The 23,235-nt window shown below is 39.0% G+C and overlaps 2 protein-coding genes across 3 annotated transcripts in view; one reads left to right on the top strand and one right to left on the bottom strand.

The window, feature by feature from the left end:
- CFAP97 (cilia and flagella associated protein 97) overlaps positions 1 to 14,471 on the top strand; it is a 36,622-nt gene extending 22,151 nt beyond the window's left edge. For both annotated transcript variants that reach the window (XM_036764692.1, XM_036764693.1), the window contains exons 3-5: positions 300 to 568; positions 6,391 to 6,541; positions 12,213 to 14,471. In XM_036764692.1, coding sequence (XP_036620587.1) covers positions 300 to 568; positions 6,391 to 6,541; positions 12,213 to 12,340 — 548 coding nt within the window. In that variant the 3' untranslated portion in view covers positions 12,341 to 14,471. The remainder of the gene's footprint in view (positions 1 to 299; positions 569 to 6,390; positions 6,542 to 12,212) is intronic.
- A 3,567-nt stretch (positions 14,472 to 18,038) lies between these two features.
- SLC25A4 (solute carrier family 25 member 4) lies at positions 18,039 to 21,344 on the bottom strand. The gene is given in 5 exon segments (XM_036764525.1): positions 18,039 to 18,419; positions 18,421 to 18,494; positions 19,122 to 19,262; positions 19,690 to 20,176; positions 21,130 to 21,344. Coding segments are annotated over 5 exon segments (837 nt in total). The 5' UTR covers positions 21,241 to 21,344; the 3' UTR covers positions 18,039 to 18,395.
- Positions 21,345 to 23,235: the final 1,891 nt, after the last annotated feature.

Below are 23,235 nucleotides of genomic sequence, written 5' to 3'. Positions count from 1 at the left end.
ATTAAAGTGTGTTTATATATATATTGTGTCTGTGTAGTTAAAATGATTAAAATGTACAATTCTGTTATCAGTAAAGTGTTCATCCAAGGAAAGAATAGTTAAGAGAAAAATTAAATATTAAATAAAAAAGTAACAGTTAACCATATCTTTAAATATCAGGAGCCAGAGAATCATACAGATAGATAGACAGACAGATAGACAGATAGATAGATAGATAGATAGATTTTATGAAATTTCAATGATATACTATATTATTACTTTATGATTTTATCTGAGGATTTTCTTTTCATTTCTTAAAGCTTTCCTGCAGTTAGACAAAAAAGAACAGCAAAAATTTACTATTGATCGACCTTCTCCAGCACCTAAGAAAAACTTCTCTTTTACAAAGGAGGAGGTAAGACAGATTGATCGGGAAAATCAAAGGTTGCTAAAAGAACTATCCAAACAGGCTGAAAAACCAAGAGCTAAGAGTACCATTCCTAGGAAACCTGTAGTTCCACCGCCAAAGTTGTACCATAGTGCTCTCAACAGACAGAAGGAACAGCAAAGGATTGAGAGAGAGAACTTGGTAAGTCACCCCCAGACCTTTGAGGTACTGAAGAAAATGCATGTGTATTTTCTATTCAAAATATAACTCGAATAATAATATAATAAAAAAAATAAATCGTAGCTTTTTTTCTTCTCAGTTATCTGAAAACAGGAATAGACATTAATAGACAATTTTATCCATTGGACAAACATTATTGGTAAGCTTTGAAAGCCGCTGAACTCATAGACAGGGGCCCTTACAGGTCACTGCAGTATTAGACTGCCCCCTTATTTTACAGATGAGGTTAACACAGAAGGGATGGTACTTGCCCCAGGTCGTGGAACTAAAGCCCAAGTCTTCTAGAACCTAGTCCAGAACCTTTTATAACCACACCTCAGCCTCAGATTATGATAGCAGGTTGTAGACTATGTGCTTTTTTGACTGGAGCTTCCCAGTTGATTTTTGTGGTGGTGCATTGACTGTTACTTTAATGGATTTGTTGTATTTCATGATGGGTAACTTAGTCACTATCAGGATCAATCTTAGAAGTACCAGTCTTAATAGCTGACTCTGCCCTTGAAAGTAAAAGTATATTAGCATAGAGCTTACATTAGCTGTCAGAATTTCTAGTAGTTTTAAGAAAGAATGTCACCTACATGTCATGTAATATGATATTTAAATGTGTGTGATAATGTCTTAGAGGGTTACAGTGTTGTTTGAGGTATGAAGGGGAGAGTTGTTACTGACCTAGTAAATCAAGATGATCTTGTCTTAAAAATCTTTTAAAGTCACACTAAAATGCCACTAGTTCCACAAAGATTGGGGAAGGGGGAGAGGAATATCCTATACCCAGGGAATAGGCTAAGTCAAGGGTGGGAAACCTGTAGCCTCAAGGCCTCATGTGGTCCTCTAGGTCCTCAAGTGCAGCCCTTTGACTGACTTCAAACTTCATGAACTTTCTATCTTTTTTTTTTTTTTGAGTTCCCTGTGCAGCTATAGAGTCCCAGGCCATGGAATACTCCCTATCCCTTCTCTGAACATCTTGAAATCTGATCTCCTAAATTGAAGGTGGTGTGAGGGTTTACGTCCAGATTGTCCCTCCTTATCTATCTTGAACCCTAAGATAGCCTGGTTCCCATTACGGATTTGTTAAACTTCCTGATTTAGAATCAAAAGGACTAGGTTTGAGTCCCCACTCTGCTGCTTCTTAATTATATGTCCTTGGGGGAAGTCACTGTTTGGTAAATTGAGGAGGTATTAGAATAAGTGACTTTGAAGGTACATTCCAACTTTTTTTTTTTAATTTTTCTCCAATTACATGTAAAAACAATTTTTGACATTCATTTTTAAAATTTGAGTTCCAAATTCCTTCCCTTCCCATCCCCCTTGAGAAGGCAAGCAATTTGATATAAGTTATACATATGTAGTCATGCAAAACATTTTCATATTTGTCATGTTGTAAAAGAAAATATAGACCAAAATAAAAACCCCCCAAGAAAAATAAGGAAAGTTTAAAAAAAGTACACTTTGATTTGTATTAAGACTCCATCAGGGGCAGCTAGGTGGCGCAGTGAGTAGAGCACCGGCCCTGGAGTCAGGAGGACCTGAATTCAAATGTGGCCTCAGACACTTGACACTTGCACTAGCTGTGTGACCTTGGGCAAGTCACTCTTTCCCGATTGCCCTGCCAAAAAGCAAAAAAAAAAAAAAAAAAAGACTCCATCAGTTCTTTCTCTGGGGTTGGATAGCATTTTAAGGCCTTCAGAGTTGTCTTGGATCATTGTATTGCTGAGAATAGCTCAGTCAGTCACAACTGGTCATCTTACAGTACTGCTGTTCCTGTGTACGTACACTCTAGCTTTTAAAATATTATCTCCAGACTCATGTCTCTGTTGCGCTAAAAGCCTTTTCTGTTTCAGGTGAAGTCCAGATGACTGGAATGTTTTGTATCTTTAAAAAAAAACAACTTTCCACGAAAGTTATAATTAATGGTACTTTCTGTATGAAACAAGCTTTCAAAATAATTTCATAGGTCATTCTTTTCAAAAATAATTGTTGCAGCAGTGAAATGTTTTAAGATATCCATTCATTTATTGAGCTCCTTCTATGCCTGTGGAGCACTGTGCAAGAGCTGAGGTCAAGACAAAGATGATAAAGGGAGATACCAGGGATGTATTCTGCAGTTTATGATCTATTGAATCACTAATGAGTCTGTTGTAGAACTAGAAGCTTTAATTTTCCTCTGATTCTTCATCTTTTTTTAATCTTTCCTTTTTCGCTAGTAGGACAAGAACATTTTGAGGCTTGTGGGGTTGATGGAAGCAGAATAGCAAGGAAAGGCAGTTATGCTGATTATCTTATTGTATGGACAGGGAATGAGCCTTGTGGCTTTAAAAAGTACCGGCTAGAGCGCCCCCCTTCGTAGTTTTGCTGCTTTTGAATCATCGCTTTGCTGCTGAAACCCAGAATAAGCCAATGAAGGTTCTAGCTTTGAGGAGTTGAAGCATAGGTGTTGATGCTGTGAAAACTTCAAAGACTGCTTTTATGCTCACCAGTTAGTTGTAATCAGTGTATTTCTAGCATACTTTGCACTAAGTGTTACATACCTTTGGAACAAGATTTTTAGTAAAGTGGGCTGGTGAAGAAAGAAACTGCTGTTTGTTTCTACTTGAAGATAATACTTATTGCTTAAGTAAAATTGCTTTCTTAATCGATTATTTTCAAGAAAGGATGAGTAGTGTTTTCCCTCGTCATAGGGCAGGATAAATTAATGAAGTATTTTTAAAATTAAAGCACTAAACTTAGAGTATTGAAAATATTAAGGCATTTATTAAATCACTTACTATGTGCCAGGCACTATACTTGTAGATACGTAAAACCAAGTAAAAGCAAATAGTAATTTTGACCAGTAGAGGGGGCTATTGTTCTCGAGACATTTCTCTCAAATTTGTAATGTAACTTCATTAAACACTGAAAGAAAATTTTAAGATTGAAATTAACTTCTCACAGACAGGCGCCTCCATACGTGTCTATAGAATAAAAGAATGATCCTGATTCATAGGAAAAGTTAGCAACAAAGTTACTTTGTTTATTCCCAGTTTATGCTCCCTCTAACTAGAAATCTGCCTTACAGATAATTGCTAGTGTTTTCTCAGTTTATGAGTGATCCTGAGCAAGTCACTTTCACTTTATCAGTGAATGAAGTAAAAACGAAGCTCCTAAGAGGAATAATAATGTCCAGAGTTTAGTGTGAGAAGAGAGAAAAAGAAGGGAAGAATAAGTATAAAAATGAAAAGGTCTTTATATCTTTAGTTATTTTTTCCCCAGAGGAAAGAGCTCTCTCTCTTGATTAGTTTCTTTATTTGAACTTAAAGCAATATGTACTCTTCAGCCTAATTATTCGATTTTTCTACTCCCTGTCCTTCCACTGGAAGAATAAATGGTGCCTCAGAGCAGCTCTAGTTCTCTGGTCCATACTGCATCATTTCAGGAACATTGAAAAACTCATGTGGCAGTTTCTTAAAAGCTGTTCACCAGCATTTAGTCTTTCCATTAAGTCAGAAACAGAGACAAATTCAGAAAGATAAATTGTCTTCCTAGCTAGGAGTGTATGTTCCCAGACAAAAAGAAAACAATTAGGCAGTTCGGGTCAGTAAAATAGGAACCTGATTTGAGCAACAGGTGAAAGTTTTTGTAAAACATTTAACTTGGAAGCAAGCAGAATTTTTTTCCTACTCATTCAGCTGGCATTTATTGAATGCCAGCTCTGTCCTTAGTATTCTGTTAGGCACTGAAGCAGTACAAAAAAGGAAGAAGATGGCTGAGGCTCTCCAAGAGCTTATGATCTAGATATTACTATACAGCTAAGAACTAGAGAATAATGCAAAACTAATAGTTAAATGCTACATGGGAGTGATTTCCCATTTTGCTGTGTTATGGACACAGATTCTTAGAAATTATGATGCATTAAAACCTATGTAAATCTGCTTTAGTGTTTAAATTATAGTCAGCACTTAAGCAAGGGTTATTTTTGGCTCTAGCACGTACTTCGACTTTTGCTGGCCTTGGCATTTCCATCTGACAGACTGACACTTGGGGTAGGCACATGTGATTTAGGAAGCCGAGCCAAAGTGTTTCTTTAAATGTATCCATGTTCTGACAATGACAGTCACAGTTGACATCTTGCTTTCCGAAATTGCTTTAGTATTTGATTTGAAATACTAGTTTACATTTGTGCAGTGTGTTCGTATTTACCAAGCACTTTCCTCACGGTGACGTTGTGAAGTAGGTAGTAAAAGGATTATGCTCCCCATTTTAACAGATGAATTTTAGGCCCCTTCATTTTTCTGACTGTCACTGTCTTGTAATTTAAAATAAAGAGGAAAATTCTGCATCCTATCATTGTGCCCTGTTGTGAAAGCAGAGATAGGGAATCCAGAGAGTGATAGTGATAAAGGTACCAAACTTATAAAGGTAGGCTGTCATCTATAATAAGCATCATTAAAAAGCCTGAGTTTACAAATAAGCAGGTGATGTGCAAAACTGATCTTAGAAAAGCCTCTCACAGAGAGATGAACAAGTATTTTTGCTTTCAGATCCTTGGAAACCAACCGCTTGGTACAGGATTATTTGTAATGAGGAAATAAGAGGGCATCAGATCAGTTTTAAGTTTCTTCCACAGCCTAAAGATACCTATGAAAGGTACTATAGCAGCTACAAAAACATGCATGTAAGGATACCTGTGACTATTTAAAGATACCAAAAGAAACTTCTGATTTACAAACCTAGATGAAGGATTTTTTTTCCCTTCTGATTGGTTGTAGGAAAAATAAAGCAGGAGTTTCAAAGACAAGATAGTGTGTCATATGAAATATAGACTATGTGACTAGCTACTGCATTATCCTTTTAGAAAGATTTGTGCTCTTATTTTGTGTCTAGATATATCATTTATAGTTAAGTATAGTGTTTGTGGTTATGTTAATAAAAAGTTTGATATCACTCTTTAGATCAGAAATTTAATCCCCTATTACAATACTGTTTCTGTATGGAAATCAAACACTTCACTACTTCACTGAAGACCTATTGTCGTGCTGCTTCATCAGAATGGGAGGTGACTTGGTTCTCAAAAACTGTAGTAGTAGAGCACAAGCACTGACCAGCCCTGCCGTGCTGAAAAGGCTCTGACCATGGGCCTTATATCAAACTGCAAAGACTAGCTTAGCTGAGTTGGGTGTCCTTATAGCTAGTTTGTTGGTCACGGCAAACTCAGACCATCTGGCTAGTCAGAGAAGACGAGTTAACAGTCTCCTCTAGTAGAGGGAGCACACAAATAATCAAAAATCCAGATCTTTGAACATCATTTACACTTGCAGAGAGAGAGGGAGGCTGAGAGGGGCAGGTGTCCTAGGCCTGTAATTATATGGTGTAGAGAATCCACCCCTACAACTTAGAGTCTTAAATGCTTGGAGGAACAGAGAGTTAAGTGATGTGCCCAAGGTCACACAGGTGGTATGTCAAAGGTGAGTCTGAAACCCAGGTCTTCTTGGTTCTGAAGCAATTCTTTTTCTGCTATGCCACAAGACTTTCTTCTAAGTTAATGAATTAAGAGCCAGTATGGACATATCAGAATTGAAATAGCTGGCAAATTGACTTCTAAGTTAATAGTATATAAACTCAAGATTTGTCTGGTATCTTAATATAAATATACTTTGAATCTGTTAAAAGGTTGGGATTGTTTTCAAATGATCCACAGTATTTTTCCATATAACTTACATAGCAAATATTAATTCAGAGTTCTAGATGAGGATCTTTCTAATTCTTCTTTCTAACTTAGACATTTAAACTGATTTTCCTTAATGAAGGCTTTATTGAAAAGACTTGAAGCTGTGAAGCCAACAGTTGGTATGAAACGCACAGAACAACTGATGGACTATCATCGCCATATGGGCTACCTAAATGTGTCACCTGTCTCCAGACGAGTGAGGTCCACTCTTAGTCAAATTAGTCCACTAAGTAAGTCTATTGCTGTTTGCTTTTTGCATGTTTATGCCTTTGAACCTAACCTTTTTGCATATAACTAGTTTTCTTTAACATAATAAGGGCAGAGGCCTTTTAAAGTGCTAACACTTGAAATATAGCATGTCATTTTCTGTGGCATCCTGACATTTAATTCACATGAATACAGATTGTGAACATTTCATTTAACAGAGCACTTTGTAGTGCTAAGATCCATTTGTATTACATGGTAGCCATCAGGTGAAACAGTTGGAAGTGCCATTGCTGGATAGAGACAATTCCCAACTGTTTTACATCATTGTGTTTATTAACATAAGAGCACATAATTCATTGGCTTGTGGGTTTCAAAATCAAAGATTCTTAACTAGAGTTATTGCTAACATCTTGTAATCTCGTGAATTTTCTCCTCTTCATAGGGAAACTAGGCTTCTTTGAGTACCCAGCTTATATTTATATAGTACTTTATGATTTAAGATAAGCTTTCCTCATGACAACTTGTGAAATTGGTGCTAGGAATGTTATTCCTAGTTGGACAAATGCTGAAACTGAGGCACAGAAAAGTTAAGTATAAGAACCATGTTGCAAACCTAGGTGTAGTATCATTAAATGGGTCTGAAACAAGTTGAATGCCTTGATCAAAAGAATAGTTGTAAATAGCCTAAAGTTAACTTGCCTAGTGAAGTGCCCTAATGAAATCTTATATTATTTAACAGTTGTAGACTTAGATGAATGCATAGAGGGCAAATTTTAACATTTTTGCAGATAATGCAAAGCTAGGAGGGATAACTGATTAGTTTGATGACAGACACAGGATCCAAAATACCTGAATAGGCCAAAATATTGGGTTGAACCTAAGAAGATAAGTTTATTAGAAACAGGGGGGTAGAGCCTAGATGGCGGCTGGAAAGCAGGGACTAGCGTGAGCTCCCCGCCGAGTCCCTCCAAAAACCTATAAAAAATGGCTCTGAACCAACTCTAGAACTGTAGAACCCACAAAAGAGCAGAGGGAAGCAAGGCTCCAGCCCAGGACAGCCTGGATGGTCTCTGGGTGAGGTCTATCCCACACGAAGCTGGGAGCTGGGAGCGGAGCGGAGCAGAGCCCAGTGTGAGCTGCACGGACCAACCAGACCAGGAGTCAGGAGGAGTGGGCCCTAGCGCCCTGAATCAGTGAGCTGCAGCAGTTACCAGACTTCTCAACCCACAAACACCAAAGACAACAGAGAAGGTTAGTGGGAAAAGCTGCGGGAATGGAAGGAGTTCCCAGTTCAGCCACTGCCCCCCGGGGCAGCGGAGGTGGGGCAGCTACAGAAGTACAGCTGCAGTTGCTTCCGGCCCCAGGCCCACCTGGTGGGAGGAATTAAGTGGCGGATCAGAGCAGGAGTGCACAGCCTGCTGAAGATCTAAGCCCAGTCAGGGTTGGGGGTTCTTGGGGAAGGAGGAGTGCTGGTGTGGCAGAGCTGGCACATCCCCTCCAAACGAGGAACATAGAACTCTTTAGTCTACAAGCAGTCATACCCCGCTGAAAAACTCAAGGGTCAAGTTAGTTGGTTGGGAATATGGCCAGGCAGAGAAAACACCCCCAGATTCAGTCTCAGACTTTTGATTCTTTCTTTGGTGACAAAGAAGACCAAAACATACAGACAGAAGAAGTTAACAAAGTCAAAGAGCCTACAACAGAAGCCTCCAAGAAAAACATGAACTAGTCCCAGGCCATGGAAGAGCTCAAAAAGGATTTGGAAAAGCAAGTTAGAGAAGTAGAGGAAAAATTGGGAAGGGAAATGAGAAGGATGCGAGAAAACCATGAAAAACAAGTCAATGACTTGCTAAAGGAGACCCAAAAAAATACTGAAAAATACACTGAAGAAAACAACACCTTAAAAAACAGACTAACTCAAATGGCAAAAGAGCTCCAAAAAGCCAATGAGGAGAAGAATGCCTTGAAAGGCAGAATTAGCCAAATGGAAATGGAGCTCCAAAAGACCACTGAAGAAAATACTACTTTAAAAATTAGATTGGAGCAAGTGGAAGCTAGTGACTTTATGAGAAATCAGGATATTATAAAACAGAACCAAAGGAATGAAAAAATGGAAGACAATGTGAAATATCTCATTGGAAAAACCACTGACCTGGAAAATAGATCCAGGAGAGATAATTTAAAAATTATTGGACTACCTGAAAACCATGATCAAAAAAAGAGCCTAGATACCATCTTTCAAGAAATTATCAAGGAGAACTGCCCTGATATTCTAGAGCCACAGGGCAAAATAGAAATTGAAAGAATCCATCGATCACCTCCTCAAGTAGATCCCAAAAAGTAATCTCCCAGCAATATTGTCGCCAAATTCCAGAGCTCCCAGATCAAGGAGAAAATACTGCAAGCAGCCAGAAAGAAACAATTTGAGTATTGTGGAAACACAATCAGAATAACCCAAGATCTGGCAGGCTCTACATTAAGAGATCGAAGGGCTTGGAATACGATATTCCAGAGGTCAATGGAGCTAGGATTAAAACCTAGAATCACCTACCCAGCAAAACTGAGTATCATGTTCCAAGGCAAAATGTGGATTTTCAATAAAATAGAGGACTTTCAGGCTTTCTCAGTGAAAAGACCAGAGCTGAATAGAAAATGTGACTTTCAAACATAAGAATCAAGAGAAGCATGAAAAGGTAATCAAGAAAAAGAACAAGAAAAAGAAATTGCAAGGGACTTACTAAAGGTGAACTGTTTTGTTGACATTCCTACATGGAAAGATGACATGTATGATTCATGAGATCTCAGTATTAGGGTAGCTGAAGGGAATATGCATATATATGTGTGTTTATGTGTGTGTATATATATATATATGTGAATGTATATATATATATAAGTGAATGTATATATATCTATATATGTATGTGTGTGTATATATATATGTATATATATATATATATAGAGAGAGAGAGAGAGAGAGAACACAGGGTGAGTTGAAGATGAAGGGAAGATATCTAAAAGAAATAATTAAGGGATGAGAGGAATATATTGAGAGAGGGAGATAGGGAGAGATAGAATGGGGTGGATTATCTCATATAAAGGTGGCAAGAGGAAGCAGTTCTGTGGGAGGAGGGGAGAGGGCAGGTGAGGGGGGAATGAGTGAATCTTGCTCTCATCAGGTTTGGCCTGAGGAGGGAATACCATACACACTCAATTGGGTATCTTACCCCACAGGAAAGAAGAGGGAAGAAGATTAAAAAAAAAGGGTGGGGGGATAATGGAGAGATGGGCAGATGGGGTGGAGGTAATCAAAAACAAACACTTTCAAAAGGGGGGCAGGGTCAAGGGAGAAAATTCAATAAATGAGGATGGGTTGGGAAGAAGCAAAATATAGTGAGTCTTTCACAACATGAGTATTGTAGAAGGGTTATACATAATGATACACATGTGGCCTGTGTTGAATTGCTTGACTTCTTAGGGAGGGTGGGTGGGAAGGGAAGAGGGGACAGAATTTGGAACTCAAAGTTTTAAAAACAGATGTTCAAAAACAAAAAAAAATAAGTTTTTACATGCAACTAGAAAACAAGATACATAGGCAATGGGGCGTAGAAATTTATCTTGCCCTACAAGAAAGGAAGGGAAAAGGGGATGGGAAGGGAGTGGGGTGACAGAAGGGAGGGCTGACTGGGGAACAGGGCAACCAGAATATACGCCATCTTGGAGTGGGGGGGAGGGTAGAAATGGGGAGAAAATTTGTAATTCAGATTCTTGTGAAAGTCAATACTGAAAACTAAATATGTTAAATAAATTTAAATATGGAAAAAAAATAAGTGAAAAGAAAATTTATTAGAAACAAATGAAAAGTTTTATTCTTGAGTTAAAATCAGCTTCACAAAATGCAAGATGGGAAAAGCCTGGTTTGATAGTGTTACATCTGAAAAAAAATGAGGGGTTTTAGTAGACTTGACTGTAAGCTCAGTGAGAGTCGACAATATGCTGTCTAGCAACTTTAAAAGCTCATGTGATCTTGGGATGCATGAAGAGAGTAGTAATGTCAGATACTAGGGAGCTAATATCTTGACTATTCTCCCCCTTTGTCAGGTCATATCTGGTGTATTGTTTTCTGGCCTAGATGACATGGGAAGGACCTTGGTAAATTGTAGAGTTTCCAGAGGAAGGCAGCTAGATGATGAATGGCCTAAAGATCATGCTACTTAAGAGTTAGTTGAAGGAGCTGTGGACCTTTTGCCTGAAGAAGAGACTCCTGGGATTTGGGGAGTGGAAACTCCCCAAGTAGACTGCCTTCAGATCTCTGAAGGGCTTTTGAGGAGAGGGATTTGAGTTTTCCTGCTGGCCCCAAAAGGCGAAACTAAAAACAATGGGTGGAAATTGCAGGGGCAGTTATAAACTCTATGTAAAGAAAAGCTTTCTAAAAATGGAGTTTTCCAATGTTATCAGAAAATGGATTTGGAATCAGAAAGACTCTAAATTCTAACTCCACTTCTAACATTGACCACATTCAAATCCTTTAAATTTCCTGACCCAGTTTTCCTATCTCACAGATGGAGAGGGTATTTTAGTAGTTACCTCATAGGGTTGTTGTGAGACTCAAATGAAATAATTATATGTAAAGTGCTTTGCAAATTCAGCTATCATTAGTCGTGGATTCTCCCTCCAAGGTCTTCATGCGTAGCCTGGATGATCATATATCAGAGGGGATTCTTCTATGGGTTGGATTAGGTAGACCGAGAGTCCCAACACTGAAATTTTGTGATTCTGTTTGTTAGTTATAAGTACAACTTAACATGATATCCTGTGGTGATAGTAAAGGAACCTCTGTGAATACCATTGAATCTTCACACCTCGAATCCCTTCCCCACTTTAAATTACCCTTTATTGCAGTGGCTTCCTGTTAACTCTCAGATAAAGAGGGCCTGGCACTTAAAGCCTCCTGTAATCTGGTACCACCTAACCTTTTTAGCCTTCTGTGTGTTCTGCAAGTACTGTCATCCAGTCACATGCTAGAGTTGCATATCTAATAGCTTTTAATTCACTATTTATCATTACCATCATCATCATCATCGATATAGAGTTTACAGATTGCTATTCATGCACTCTCATTTGATCCTCCTCAAAATAACCCAGTAATAGAATTATCTCTCATTCCATCTCTGCCTGTTTAAATATGTATTTTAAAAATTATTCTCCTCTATGAGATGGGAAATTTATGAGAGCAGAGATTGTCTTATCATCTCCCCAGGGCCTAGAATAGTACAACATGTATTGTCTGTATTTAGTAAATGGTTCTTGGAAACCTAGCCAATAGAGTTGGAAGGGTGTGCTAATGAACTCTCCATTTTATAGATGAGAGAATTGTAGCCCAGAGAGCAATGGTTACAGCCAGGAAGTGGCAGCACCAGGACTTGAATCCATATCTCTTGGCTGACTCCAAATCTATTGTGTTTTTTTTCCTTATGTTATAGCTGTTTTGGTCCTTTTCTCCCTCTAGATTGCCCTCACCTCCCAAAAATTGGTATCATCCTGGAGAAAAAGAAGGGAGAATTCCATTTTCTATTTTTAGATTTTTTTAATCTTCAAAAATGTTTTAAGATGAAAGATAGAAAATGAAGCACCTCACATATCTGTACCAGATTTTAAATGATTGACTCATTTCCCATCTTGTTTGTGTGTTATCAGGAGGAGCCTCCAGGTCATCTAGTGCTACAAGTGCACTTAGCCGAAAGAGTGAGAGATCACTTTCTGATGCATCCAGTGGCCCTCTGCTGAGACCTAAACCCCATAATGTTCGTACTGCTTGGTTATAAGAAAAAAAAACAAACATTTTATTTTGAACATTGTTACTCAGATTTCTGTTGAAGTGCTCTTGTAGATTACTGTAATTCTCTGTGCAAAAGTCTGTAATCCTATTTTAAGTGATTAAAGTATACAGCATTGTGTTTTAATTTATTGTAATGATGCAATATTTACTTTCCAAAGCACAGTTTCATGTCAAATCAGTGTTTCCTGCATGGATGTATTTATCTGAGTTGTGTATATATGTATATATACATACACAGGCATTTATGTATATTATATGTGCACATATAATAGGTATTTAATACAGGGATGGTAGTATACAGGTAAATTTTCTCACCACGTTAACAAAACTCATTGTCACACTGACAGAATGGTAGTGTTGCAATACTTTGGACCCATGATTTTTAGCTATTTAGTTTTCATTTTTTCCAGTAAACTTTAAACCATGAGCTTTGCTCCTAAATTTATTTATTCTATTTTTCTGTCTGCTTCAGGACTTATGTGAGTGTGATTTGTGGCTTGAATTTGTAATTGTAGTACTTTCTAGGTGATGGTTTTCATCAAGAAACATATACTAAAATTTTCTTTCTTTCTTTTTTTTCTGAGATGGAGCTGTTAAGTTGGTTTGAGAATTGTAGGGTAGAATGATAGAAGCTTACAGTGGGACCATCCTAATAATCAAACTTGATTCTCTCTAGGTGCCCTGAATTAGATCTTAAAACTTTGATCTATTCCCTTTTCCTCTGAACTGTGAACAAACATTAGAGAGTACAGAGTATAATATTCTTCCACATTTTTGCACCTTTTTCAGTTGAGTAGAAATACTGTTAATGAGTAATTGAGGAAAAGTTTGGAACTCAATGCTGCTGCTTTGTGGCACTTTTTAGAGACCAAATTGGCAACAATATTAGTCTTGCGAAACAAGCAGCGAAGCAAGTATTTTTTGATTTGCAGTAAAATGGCACTGACATTATGAAAGATCCTGAGGCATCAGACCAATCTATTTTAGGAGGCAGCATTATTAGTATGTTATGTTCTTATTTATTATTAACCAAATGAAGGAAGAACTTGGTAAAAGACTCTACATTTTATAGTAGCCCTTGATGTTGCTGCTAGTACTTTATAGGGCTGTAAGGAATAGTGGTATAAAACATAAATCCTTATTCTTAAATGTTGTTGCTTTTTTTTTTGGCCTTACCTTGGATTTGTAATTTTTGTCAAGCTTTTATTGAATAGTGCAAGTTCTCTTAACATTGGTAGTGGAAAGTGGATTTCAGTATATGTATAGATAATAAAAGGTAGGTTGTAATTAGAAACTTTTTCTGTCCTTATTTAAAGGCTTTTCTTTAATAAGATGAAATGTGATGCTACTACTGTTGATATTATTCTGTTTCTCTACTTGCCTTCTCAGCCTCCCTGCAGAATGTTGGGGAGGGTTCTGTGTTAAATGCCAAATCTTTTTTTGAGAGAGTTGTGATTCATGGCCACAAAAATAAGGAAGTTGATTTTTATTCTCCAGTTTTAGCTCTTGCTGTGTTTTGAAATGTACTACATATGGTCAACAAGACAAGTTCTTTCAGCACTCTAGGCATTAAGACAAACTATGTTATGTTAAACATTGATTCTGAATTTTTGACTTGTGTATCAATTCATATCCTTAGCATCTAGTAACAGTTTGTTTAGGTTTTGTGGGGAGGGAAGGGGTGGTGGGTGGATTCAGGGTTTAAACAGTTACGTGAAGACAAACTGGCTCTGAGATTATCTTGCTTCTTTCATCGGGGGTGTAATGTTCATTGGATGCTGCTGTCATAATTATTTAATGTGCTGCTCTGGTGATCAAACTATTTTGCCATTTAATATTTTGCTTATAAAATGAGATACAGTTGTATTTAATACCAAGATCACATTTTAAATTTACACTTTTAATATTTGTATACTAACTTTTTCTTTGGGGGGAAATAAGATAGGCTGAATTTTTACAGCATGTTGGACATTCAGTGATGAAAATTGTCAGTTTTCGTATGTTGCTTTTGTAAGTTGCAAGGGGAAGGGAAATTAATATAATTTATTATGTTCATAACTATGTTAGTCTCCAAGAGCATTTTGTATGCATCTATTAAATATTTGTGCTATCTTTCAGGTCTTTGAAATGCTACTGAAACCGTCCGAAGAGTGCATACACATAGCTTGAATAATAAAGCTACACAGTCATCTTAGGTACCCACTTAATGGCTCTAGGTTTCACTGGTGTGAAAGTATTGGGCTTAACAGGGATTAAGCCTGAAGGAAAAGAACAAGAGAGAAAAGTTGGGAAGGTTACTGGTCCTGTTCTACTTGTTTTTATCTCCACATGGATAGAACTGGATTGCCATGGTCACTCAACTGTGCCATAGCCCACGAGTTGAGGAAGAAAGGGGATGTCTCCAGTATAAAAGTAAAGGTACTTTGAAGGGGATTTAAGGTAGAACTTTAATGAAAGGATAAGTCGATTGCCAAGTGTAAACAGGAAGGACCATTGTATGTTTAGAATTGCTTTACATTTGAGCCAGTGCAGTAAAGATGTAATAATTGTCATTTCAAGATCCTGACATCCTAGAAAGAATCTGCAGCTAGAAGTCATACTCCCAAACCCTAGAGCTGAAAGGTAACTTCAGAGTTCACTTAGTCCTTCTCATTTTATGAATGAAGAAATGAAGGTTCAGGTTAAGTGGCTTATTCCTTAGGTCAGAATTGGTTTAATCTTGGTCAAATGCTAATCTGACTATTGGTCTCTTTAGAAGCAAAATGCTTCTACCCTAAATTCTGAGGTATTGAGAACTATTTCAAGGCATGGTCAAACATGTTCATAGGCTCCACAAAAACATTGTTAGCTAATACTCCGAATGAAATATTCAGGTTGGTTTGTTTGAATTTGGCACCAGTTCCTTTAGGCATTTCTTGAACAAGAGGTTCTTGTGGGAGAAATACTTTCATTCAGCTCTATCTCCTTCATTTACAAATGCTGACTGAGCAAGGGAGAGTATGGAAAACAATTGATAATCACTAATTATACTCCTATATTTTAATGATGGAGGTCATAGAACATGTGATTTTATACGGCAAGTGCTTAAGTGTATTATCTCAGTCTATAAGTGATTGTACCCGATTTGTGGGGGAGAAAAGATCCAGGGTCATATATGAAGTATGTAATGGATAATTTGCATTTATTAACACAGAACCCGCAAACAGTTCTGGCACAGTAATTTAGGAAACAGGCAGCCAGGGTTCTTAGCTCTCAGATGTTTATGGATTTTTAAAAAATGTTTAGAAAAAATTTATTGGAATCATTATTTTTTGCTTTTGATTTTAGCTATCATAAAATGTATTGCTCCCATTTGAAACATAAGAAAAATGATTTGTTAAGATGAAGAGTAAATTCAAATCAAGTTTTTCCTTTTGAATAGAGTGAAACCAAGATGATGCAAACAGCCTTACAGGATTAACAATGTCTCAGCATTTTCTTGAAAATAAGACAATAGTTCTGAGCAATATATTAACTAAATTAGATCATTTAAAAGATAGGCTTGCCAGTATGAACATCTTCAGTATTTATATAGCGTAGTTTTTGCTGCAATACACATTATCTTATATTTTCAAGGGCTTTTTTAAGCATCTAGTCCCAACATCATTTTTTCACATATATAGAATTATGAGATTTCTCCTTTTAAATTTGCAGGCGTAATGCCAGTTTTATGGCTTTTGAAGATAATATCTCTACAGTGCTGTCAGAAATATTAGCATTAAACTAATGGTTGGGTGCAATGAGTACCTTATAATGGGTAAGAGGAATCCTGTGACTGGTTTTATCACATAGAGATGGTTGAGAAAAACAGTCGGTATGATAAAATTCCAGTGGGTTTACAGTCACACTCCCTTATATAGTTCTTAAGAGTCAATAAGTATATAGATCTTTAAACAACCTGTGTTGTTATCTTTGTTGTAGATTGGGGAAAAATTATAAGAGAAATTAAAGTAAGATTTACCTTTCAGTTAGACGTTGTCTTTTTAGGTGAACCCAGCTTTTCAGATTAACTGTAAAGCCCCAGTAGTGTGAGACTGGCTTCTGTCACTGGACCTCAAAGACCCTACCCCAGAAAGCTGGCTTTAATTCTCAACTGCTACTGCCAGTTCTTAAATGGCTTCTGTAACATTTAGGCCCAGGAATGGATAGGAGAAGCCTTTAACTCAAACTGAGACACACAGTAGGAATTAAAAAGCTCTACTGGGTAATTAGGAGAAAAGAGAACAAAGCAATATAGAAGCTTGAGATTTTCAAGTTTTTATGGAGCCTTTCATCTAACCCTACCTGAAACCCTATCTTGACCCAATCTGGGAAGTACTGCTTTTAGCTCAACGATCTTTCAAAATATGTGTTCTGTAACATACATTCTATCCAGACTTAAGGTTCAGTTTTCCCTTGGTGTAAAGTAACTTCACCTTTATCAGATAGCTAAACCTACTGGGGTGTACACCATTTTAAGCCATAAACCAGCCTACCTCTTACCTAAATCTGACTGACTTTTCATATTTCAGCATATATTTGGTCTTTTTCCTATATTTCCTGAACTTAGGACTAAGAGTGACTTAGCTGTGTCCTTTAATAGTTATCATGAAAAAAATGCTTCTTCAGTGACTTTCTCCTTGATACCCCCAGCAAGCCCTGAAATGTTTTCTTTTAGCATCACATTTGAGTTGGCCAACAAAATCGCCTTTGGAGGGGGCAAGGTAAATTAGAGATTGTGTTGAGAAAACTAACCTTTAGTGCTTTGCAGTCAATACAGGTTATTTTATGAGATTAGCTAGAAGTTAGCTTTTGTACGTCTACAAAGGCCATTCTTGCTTTCCTTATCCGTTAAGGCCCATTCCAGCCTTCTCTAATTTCTCCCACTCCCAATCATAGTGGCCCTGCCTTTCTCTTTGACCTCTTCTTGCACACATTGATTTATCATTTAATTGTCTTCTTTTTATATTTATTCCTCCTGTTAGTTCCTTTTGGAATTCAGGTACACATTCTTTGAACTCCCAAATGTGCAAGAAACTATTAGGTGAAATTATCTAGCAGTCAGGCACATAGGCATTCAATAAGTAGTTAATATCTGGATTCTAATTAATTTTGTCCCTATAGTGCTTTACTAGTAGTAGAGCAAAATCCAGATACTTGCATAATTCTCATTCCTGTTCCCTACTCTGTTTTAGATGGAAAATTATATAATTTGAAAAGCCCTCTCCAATCTCTAATTTGCTTTCCATGTGTAGATTTGCTGGATTTACTTTTGTTTCTGGATCATGTATGTTACCTAAAGCAGTGGTTTTAAAATTTCTTGACAGAAAGTCCCACTGTCTTGAGGTATCTCTTATCCTTGAAATAACAAAGTACATGTGAAACATTTTTCATTGCTATCCATTTCATTCTCTTCTAATCTTCCACTCCTCTCATTCCCCCCCAGACTGTACATTAGGTTTGTGTTCTTGAGTGTAGCTGCAACTGAAACTTCATATTCAGTGTAGTGGTCAGTGTTTACAAGAATTGTTACATATTTACAAGTAATTCACGATGTGCAGTTGTATCTTTACTTGGGATGCTTTTTCATATGATCGCAGTTGGGATTTAGAGCCCTTCAATCCAGTTTGACACTTAGGATTTTAATAAAGTAAAAATTTAGAGAATGAGCCTTAAGTAATATTTATTGAGGGTTCACATCAGGTCATCATCACCATTTCTCAAATTAATTGTAGAAGCATAGAAATAAATGTTACCTTATATTTGCTAGTATACTTTAAATCTGTATAGTGCAAAATTCATTTGTGGTCCGGTGGATTGAAACATGTTTATGCTATACTATCCTTGTCAGTTTTGGCATTGTCCCATATTGGTGTTGTCAGATTCCCTAAGAAATGTCTACTAAACCATGGGTAACATCAGAAAATGGATCTGGGACCAATGAACTTAAGAGTTTTAATTGAATTAGACATATTTTTTGATCTCATCATACAACACTAATACAAAAGCTCCACCCATGCCTCTTAATACATTGGACCAGGCACCTTTGAAGAAAGCTTTGGATCCTTCATCTTTTGCAATCTTCCTCCAGCAGTCAATTGTTCCAGTATACATAATATCAGCTGTGGAGACAAAAATTGGTAAGTTATTTATAATCTTGATAAAGGCTTATTTTCTAAAAAGTCTTGTGCCTGAGTCCTGGATCTCTTCATGAAGTTCAGGCTGCTGGAATTGTATACTCCATTTCTGTGTAGTACCAGTTGCCCAAATCCTCCTTAGCTTGCTAGGCAAAGATTTTCTCTTACTCTTAGTTTTCTCTGGCTACCAGTGGAATTGATAAGTAGATATTTATGTAGATAATTCCATAAAATGATAAGCTTTAAATTGAAAGGGACCTTTTTTTTTTTTAAATAGATATAGGCTAATCTTAAACTGAATCTCAGAGGTGATTTGCCATGCTGCCTCAGACTAGAGATAGTTGCACTTGATGGCCAAATAATTGAGGCAAAATGTATCAGTTAACTGAATAATCAACTCAGTGCTCTGCCCAACCTAGAGGGAGGAGCTACTTTTTAATCCATAATCTCACCCTTTTCCCTCTTCCCTCTTGCCATTTTAGGTTACAAAGAGAACTATGAATCACAGAGGGTCACTACCTGATGCTGGGGCTAGACAAGCCAGCCATGCCAGATTACTGAAATTGCCCGTCCCCTTGCATGCAGTAATGAGGAAGATGAAGAAAAACATACCGCCTTTCCGACCAGACTGCATCATCATCCTACGACGGACAGTATCGAAGGGGTAGGACACCAGTCCTGCCACAGCAGTCACAGTCTGGGCAATCATCCAGCTTACTACAATGTGCACATTCTTGGGGTCAGGCAGCATTCCTGTAGATTAAGGCCAAATACATCATTTTGGTAGAAAAGGGGCAGAAAAGATACCCTCTCCCCACTTTGTGCTTCATGCCCTCTTCTTTGGATTTAGTCTATCACATTCTTTAAGTGTCAAGCAGTCAACTGGGAAGTGGAAGTTTTCTAACAGAAAAGTTCACAATTATGGGCAGGTGCCTGACTTGCATAGGGCCTGAAGAACTGATTGAACAGTAGTGTTTGTTCCTGGGGAAGCATTAGTTACTCTGATAGTGCCTGAAAAAACTGTTGGGACAGAGACCACCAGTCAAAGTGGACAGAATTTTACTTCTAAATGTACTCCACCTCCCCAACCAGGAGCACCAGGATAAGTGAGTGGGGAAAGAATCCCTCAAACCTTGGAGTTTTTTGGATAATTTTCATTCCATCCCCATTAACCTCTCACCCTTGGCTGTATCATAGACCCCGAAGTAGGCTGCCCTGTAGATGATGATGCCCTGGACAGACACACTGAAGCCTTGGTAGAGGCCCTTCAGGCCATCAGACTTGAAGATCTTGGCAAGACAGTCGCCTAGGCCACGGAACTCCCGTTGAGCGGCGCCTTTGCCCACGTCAGCAGCCAGCCTGGTCCGAGCAAAGTCCAGTGGGTAGACAAAGCAGAGGGAAGTGGCCCCTGCTGCTCCACCAGAAGCAAGGTTGCCAGCAAAGTAGCGCCAGAACTGTTTGTGCCGATCCACACCCCCCAAGAAGATCTGCTTGTATTTGTCCTTGAAGGCAAAATTAAGGGCTTGGGTGGGGAAGTAACGAATGACATTGGCCAGGTTACCCCTCCAGAAGGAGAGGAAGCCTTGCTCCTTGGGGATTCTCACCACGCAGTCAATTATACCTTTGTACTGCTGCTCGGCTTTAATTTGTTTGCTGGCATGTTGGACCTAGAACATGGGAAAAGGTGGACAAGACAGGGAAAGGAAAGGATTGGACAAAAAATTCATTTGTAACTTAGGGGTTTCCCAGCTCAGGCCTAATAAGTCAAAGCCAATGCTTCTCTCCATGCCCTCCCTTTGGAACTTAACCCTCTTGCCTCTGCATCTCACTGGGGTCCAGCATCCCAGCTTTTTAAGCAGTAATGGGAATGCTGCTTACGTCACACTAGGTGTGGATGGAAATTGTGACAAGATCAAATCATAGAATATTGGAGCTCAGAAAAAATCTAAAGAGCTAGCCATACCACATCTGTACAGATGTGGAAACAGCCCAAGTAATTTGTCCAAGATCAGCGAGTGAATGGCAGAACTCCCGATTCTCAATACCACATTCTTTGCATTACCCTAGAGTTGCCCCAGCTAGGGTGTTCCCCCCCCACCAGCATGGCTGTTTGCCTTTAAGACAGGCTAAAGAAGGGTGGAGAGGTGGTAGGAACAGAGGAGGGGAGTGACTTGGCTTGGTAAGGAAAGGAAGGTCAGGCAAAGGGGAGATTGGATGAGGGCATCTAAACTGCCACCCAATTTTCCTGGTTCTGCGCACAGCCTGGCTTGGGAAGAGTGTAGCACTGCTCGATGTAATTCGATCCTCAGGAGGCTTTCCATATTTAGGCACTTAAGTGCAGGAGCCACCTGACACCAGCAATGTCATTTACATCTCTGGGCTTTGGGCAGAATACCGTCTCTTCCCTTAGGCTAGGCTCTCAAAGGACTTCACCCCTTTATTTGTGCCCCCCACTTCTCCCTGGGTTGTGGACCGCTGGCCCAAGGCCTGTCCCGCCTTCACCCCTGGCCAAGGACAAAGCACCTGTCTTCACATCTACTTAGGCGGCAATGTCTCCCTGGGCCAGGACCCTTTTCCTCTTCCGAATACATGCACACACCTTTCAGGTTCTAATCCTCACCTGCAGAAGCAGTTTGACTCTCTCGATGGGAGCAACTGCCGTCTTAGAAACCGCAGCGGCGATGCCACCTGCCAGAAAGTCTTTCAGGAAACTCAGCGCTTGGTCACTCATGATGGAAGTCGGTCGCACCCACAGTCTCTCAGGAACTACTCCCTAACCTTCCCCCCCAGCTAAAAGCCCTGACCCCCTTCTCTCTCCCACCACCACGATCCAAAAGGGGCAGAGCACTTCTCCCCCAGACCTCCTTATATGACCCTCTGTCTCGCGAGAGAAGGAGGAGGGCCCTCGGGCCATTTGGCTCCCTGCGTATTGGCTGGACAGGTGTCTGGATACCCTCTCCATCCCATTCCTCAGTAGAGGGCACGGGGGGCGAGGCTCTTCCGGGAGGCCTGAGCGGGTCGGGGGATTGCAGCTCCCGCTAGGGACATTTAAAGGGCAAATTAATATTATCTAGCTTGGGCTGTAGAGGGAACATTATGTCACAACAGCATGTGGCCCGCTGTATTTATAGCATACTGGAGCCGGCCTCCAGTAAGAACTGACTTGCGGGGGACAGACGGAAAACGTCCTCAAGTGCTTTAACCTTGGGCTTGCACTGGTTCCCTCGCGAGAGAGATCTGAAGCTTTGCCACCCCACTTACTGCCTTGCAACCCATAATCCCAGGCTTCAGGGAGCGTGAGAGGGCGTGTTCCTTTGGCTCTCCGACCAACATGCCCTGACAGCAGCCACTTCTCTCGCAATCCTTGAAGGGTACCGAGGAGAAATAGCCTTCAGAGTTGAAAGGGAGATGTGGGTTACAGCTCGCGTGCATTTGCAGGTGGTGTGTATTATGTGCGTTTCTCTGTTTCTCATGTAGGTGTGGCTTCTGTCCTTTCTCATTTTACATATAATCTACTTTAAGTCAGAGATTTACTTCATGTTTTTTTTGAAACCTCTGGTTTCTTATGTGACTTTGTTCACCAAGGACATTTAATAAACATGGTAGACTGCTGTTAATCATCTGGAGGCGTCCTAATTCAGGACGTCTATGATTAAAGTATTCTCATAATGACTGAGAGACTGAGACGAGTTATACGGGAAGATTCTTATTATTGCCAAGGATTATGAGCCGGGATGTGCAGGAGCATAGAGGTTAGAATTTTGACTTCCTGATGTTAGCATAAACACAACTTTAAAGGAAATGAAGTTAGCACTGACGGTTAGAAAATTTGATACGATCATAGTTCCAATGCTGGCAGGGACCTCAGAGGCCGTCCTGTTTGAATCGGAAAACTGCAACCCTGTTTGATCGCGGGGTCCTCTGGTTCTAGTCAAAACCTTTCCCACTGCACTACTTATTTCATATCCCCTTCCGACCTTTTAAAAATCTTTGTAGTATCTTTACATCGTTACAAAAAGACATTGTGATGGAGAGGACAGAGCTCTGGGATTGGAAGCAGGAGATCCTGGCTACAAGGTAACGGTAGTAGAATGTACCCGTTGGAGCTACCGGAAGAAGTGGACATCTAATAGCCAGGGTTCTGTGATGACGCTGTCCACGTTCTGCGAGGCTGCTCCTCTGAGGAAGAACCAACACAGAGCCCAGCACAGGCAGTGCTGGAAGGAGCCCCTACCCTTTCGGTAGGACATTGCCAGGATCTTCTCTTTCTGACTGCCATGAGGCGTCGGGGGAGAACTGGGCAATCACCAGGTAGTTATTCAAATAGTAATAACAAATACTGGCACTCTTGGCTAACTCTAGAAGACAGAGCCTTGGCCTTGCAGCCAGAATATCTGACTGACAAATACCAGATATGTGATTTTAGGTCAGTCACAACCTTGTGAGCCTTAACTTCCTTTTTGGTAAAATGCTTGTACTTTGCTACTTCTGTAACAAGGTTATGAAGAAAGATGCTATGTAAACCTTAAACCTTTTGCTACATTTATAAATATGTATACATAGAATGTATTTATATTTATGCAAATTTACATTAAATTCATAAAGTATGTTTACATTTATGTAAATTTGCATTAAATGTATAAAAATATACATTTACAAATATTTATAAATAATTACATACTATATAAATAAAATATGAATTATATATCTCTATATGTGTATATAT

This window comes from Trichosurus vulpecula, chromosome 6 (assembly GCF_011100635.1).
Source record: "Trichosurus vulpecula isolate mTriVul1 chromosome 6, mTriVul1.pri, whole genome shotgun sequence".
Taxonomy (NCBI): domain Eukaryota; kingdom Metazoa; phylum Chordata; class Mammalia; order Diprotodontia; family Phalangeridae; genus Trichosurus; species Trichosurus vulpecula.
Note: the sequence above shows the minus strand (reverse complement) of the source record. Positions and strands in the feature narration are given on the sequence as shown.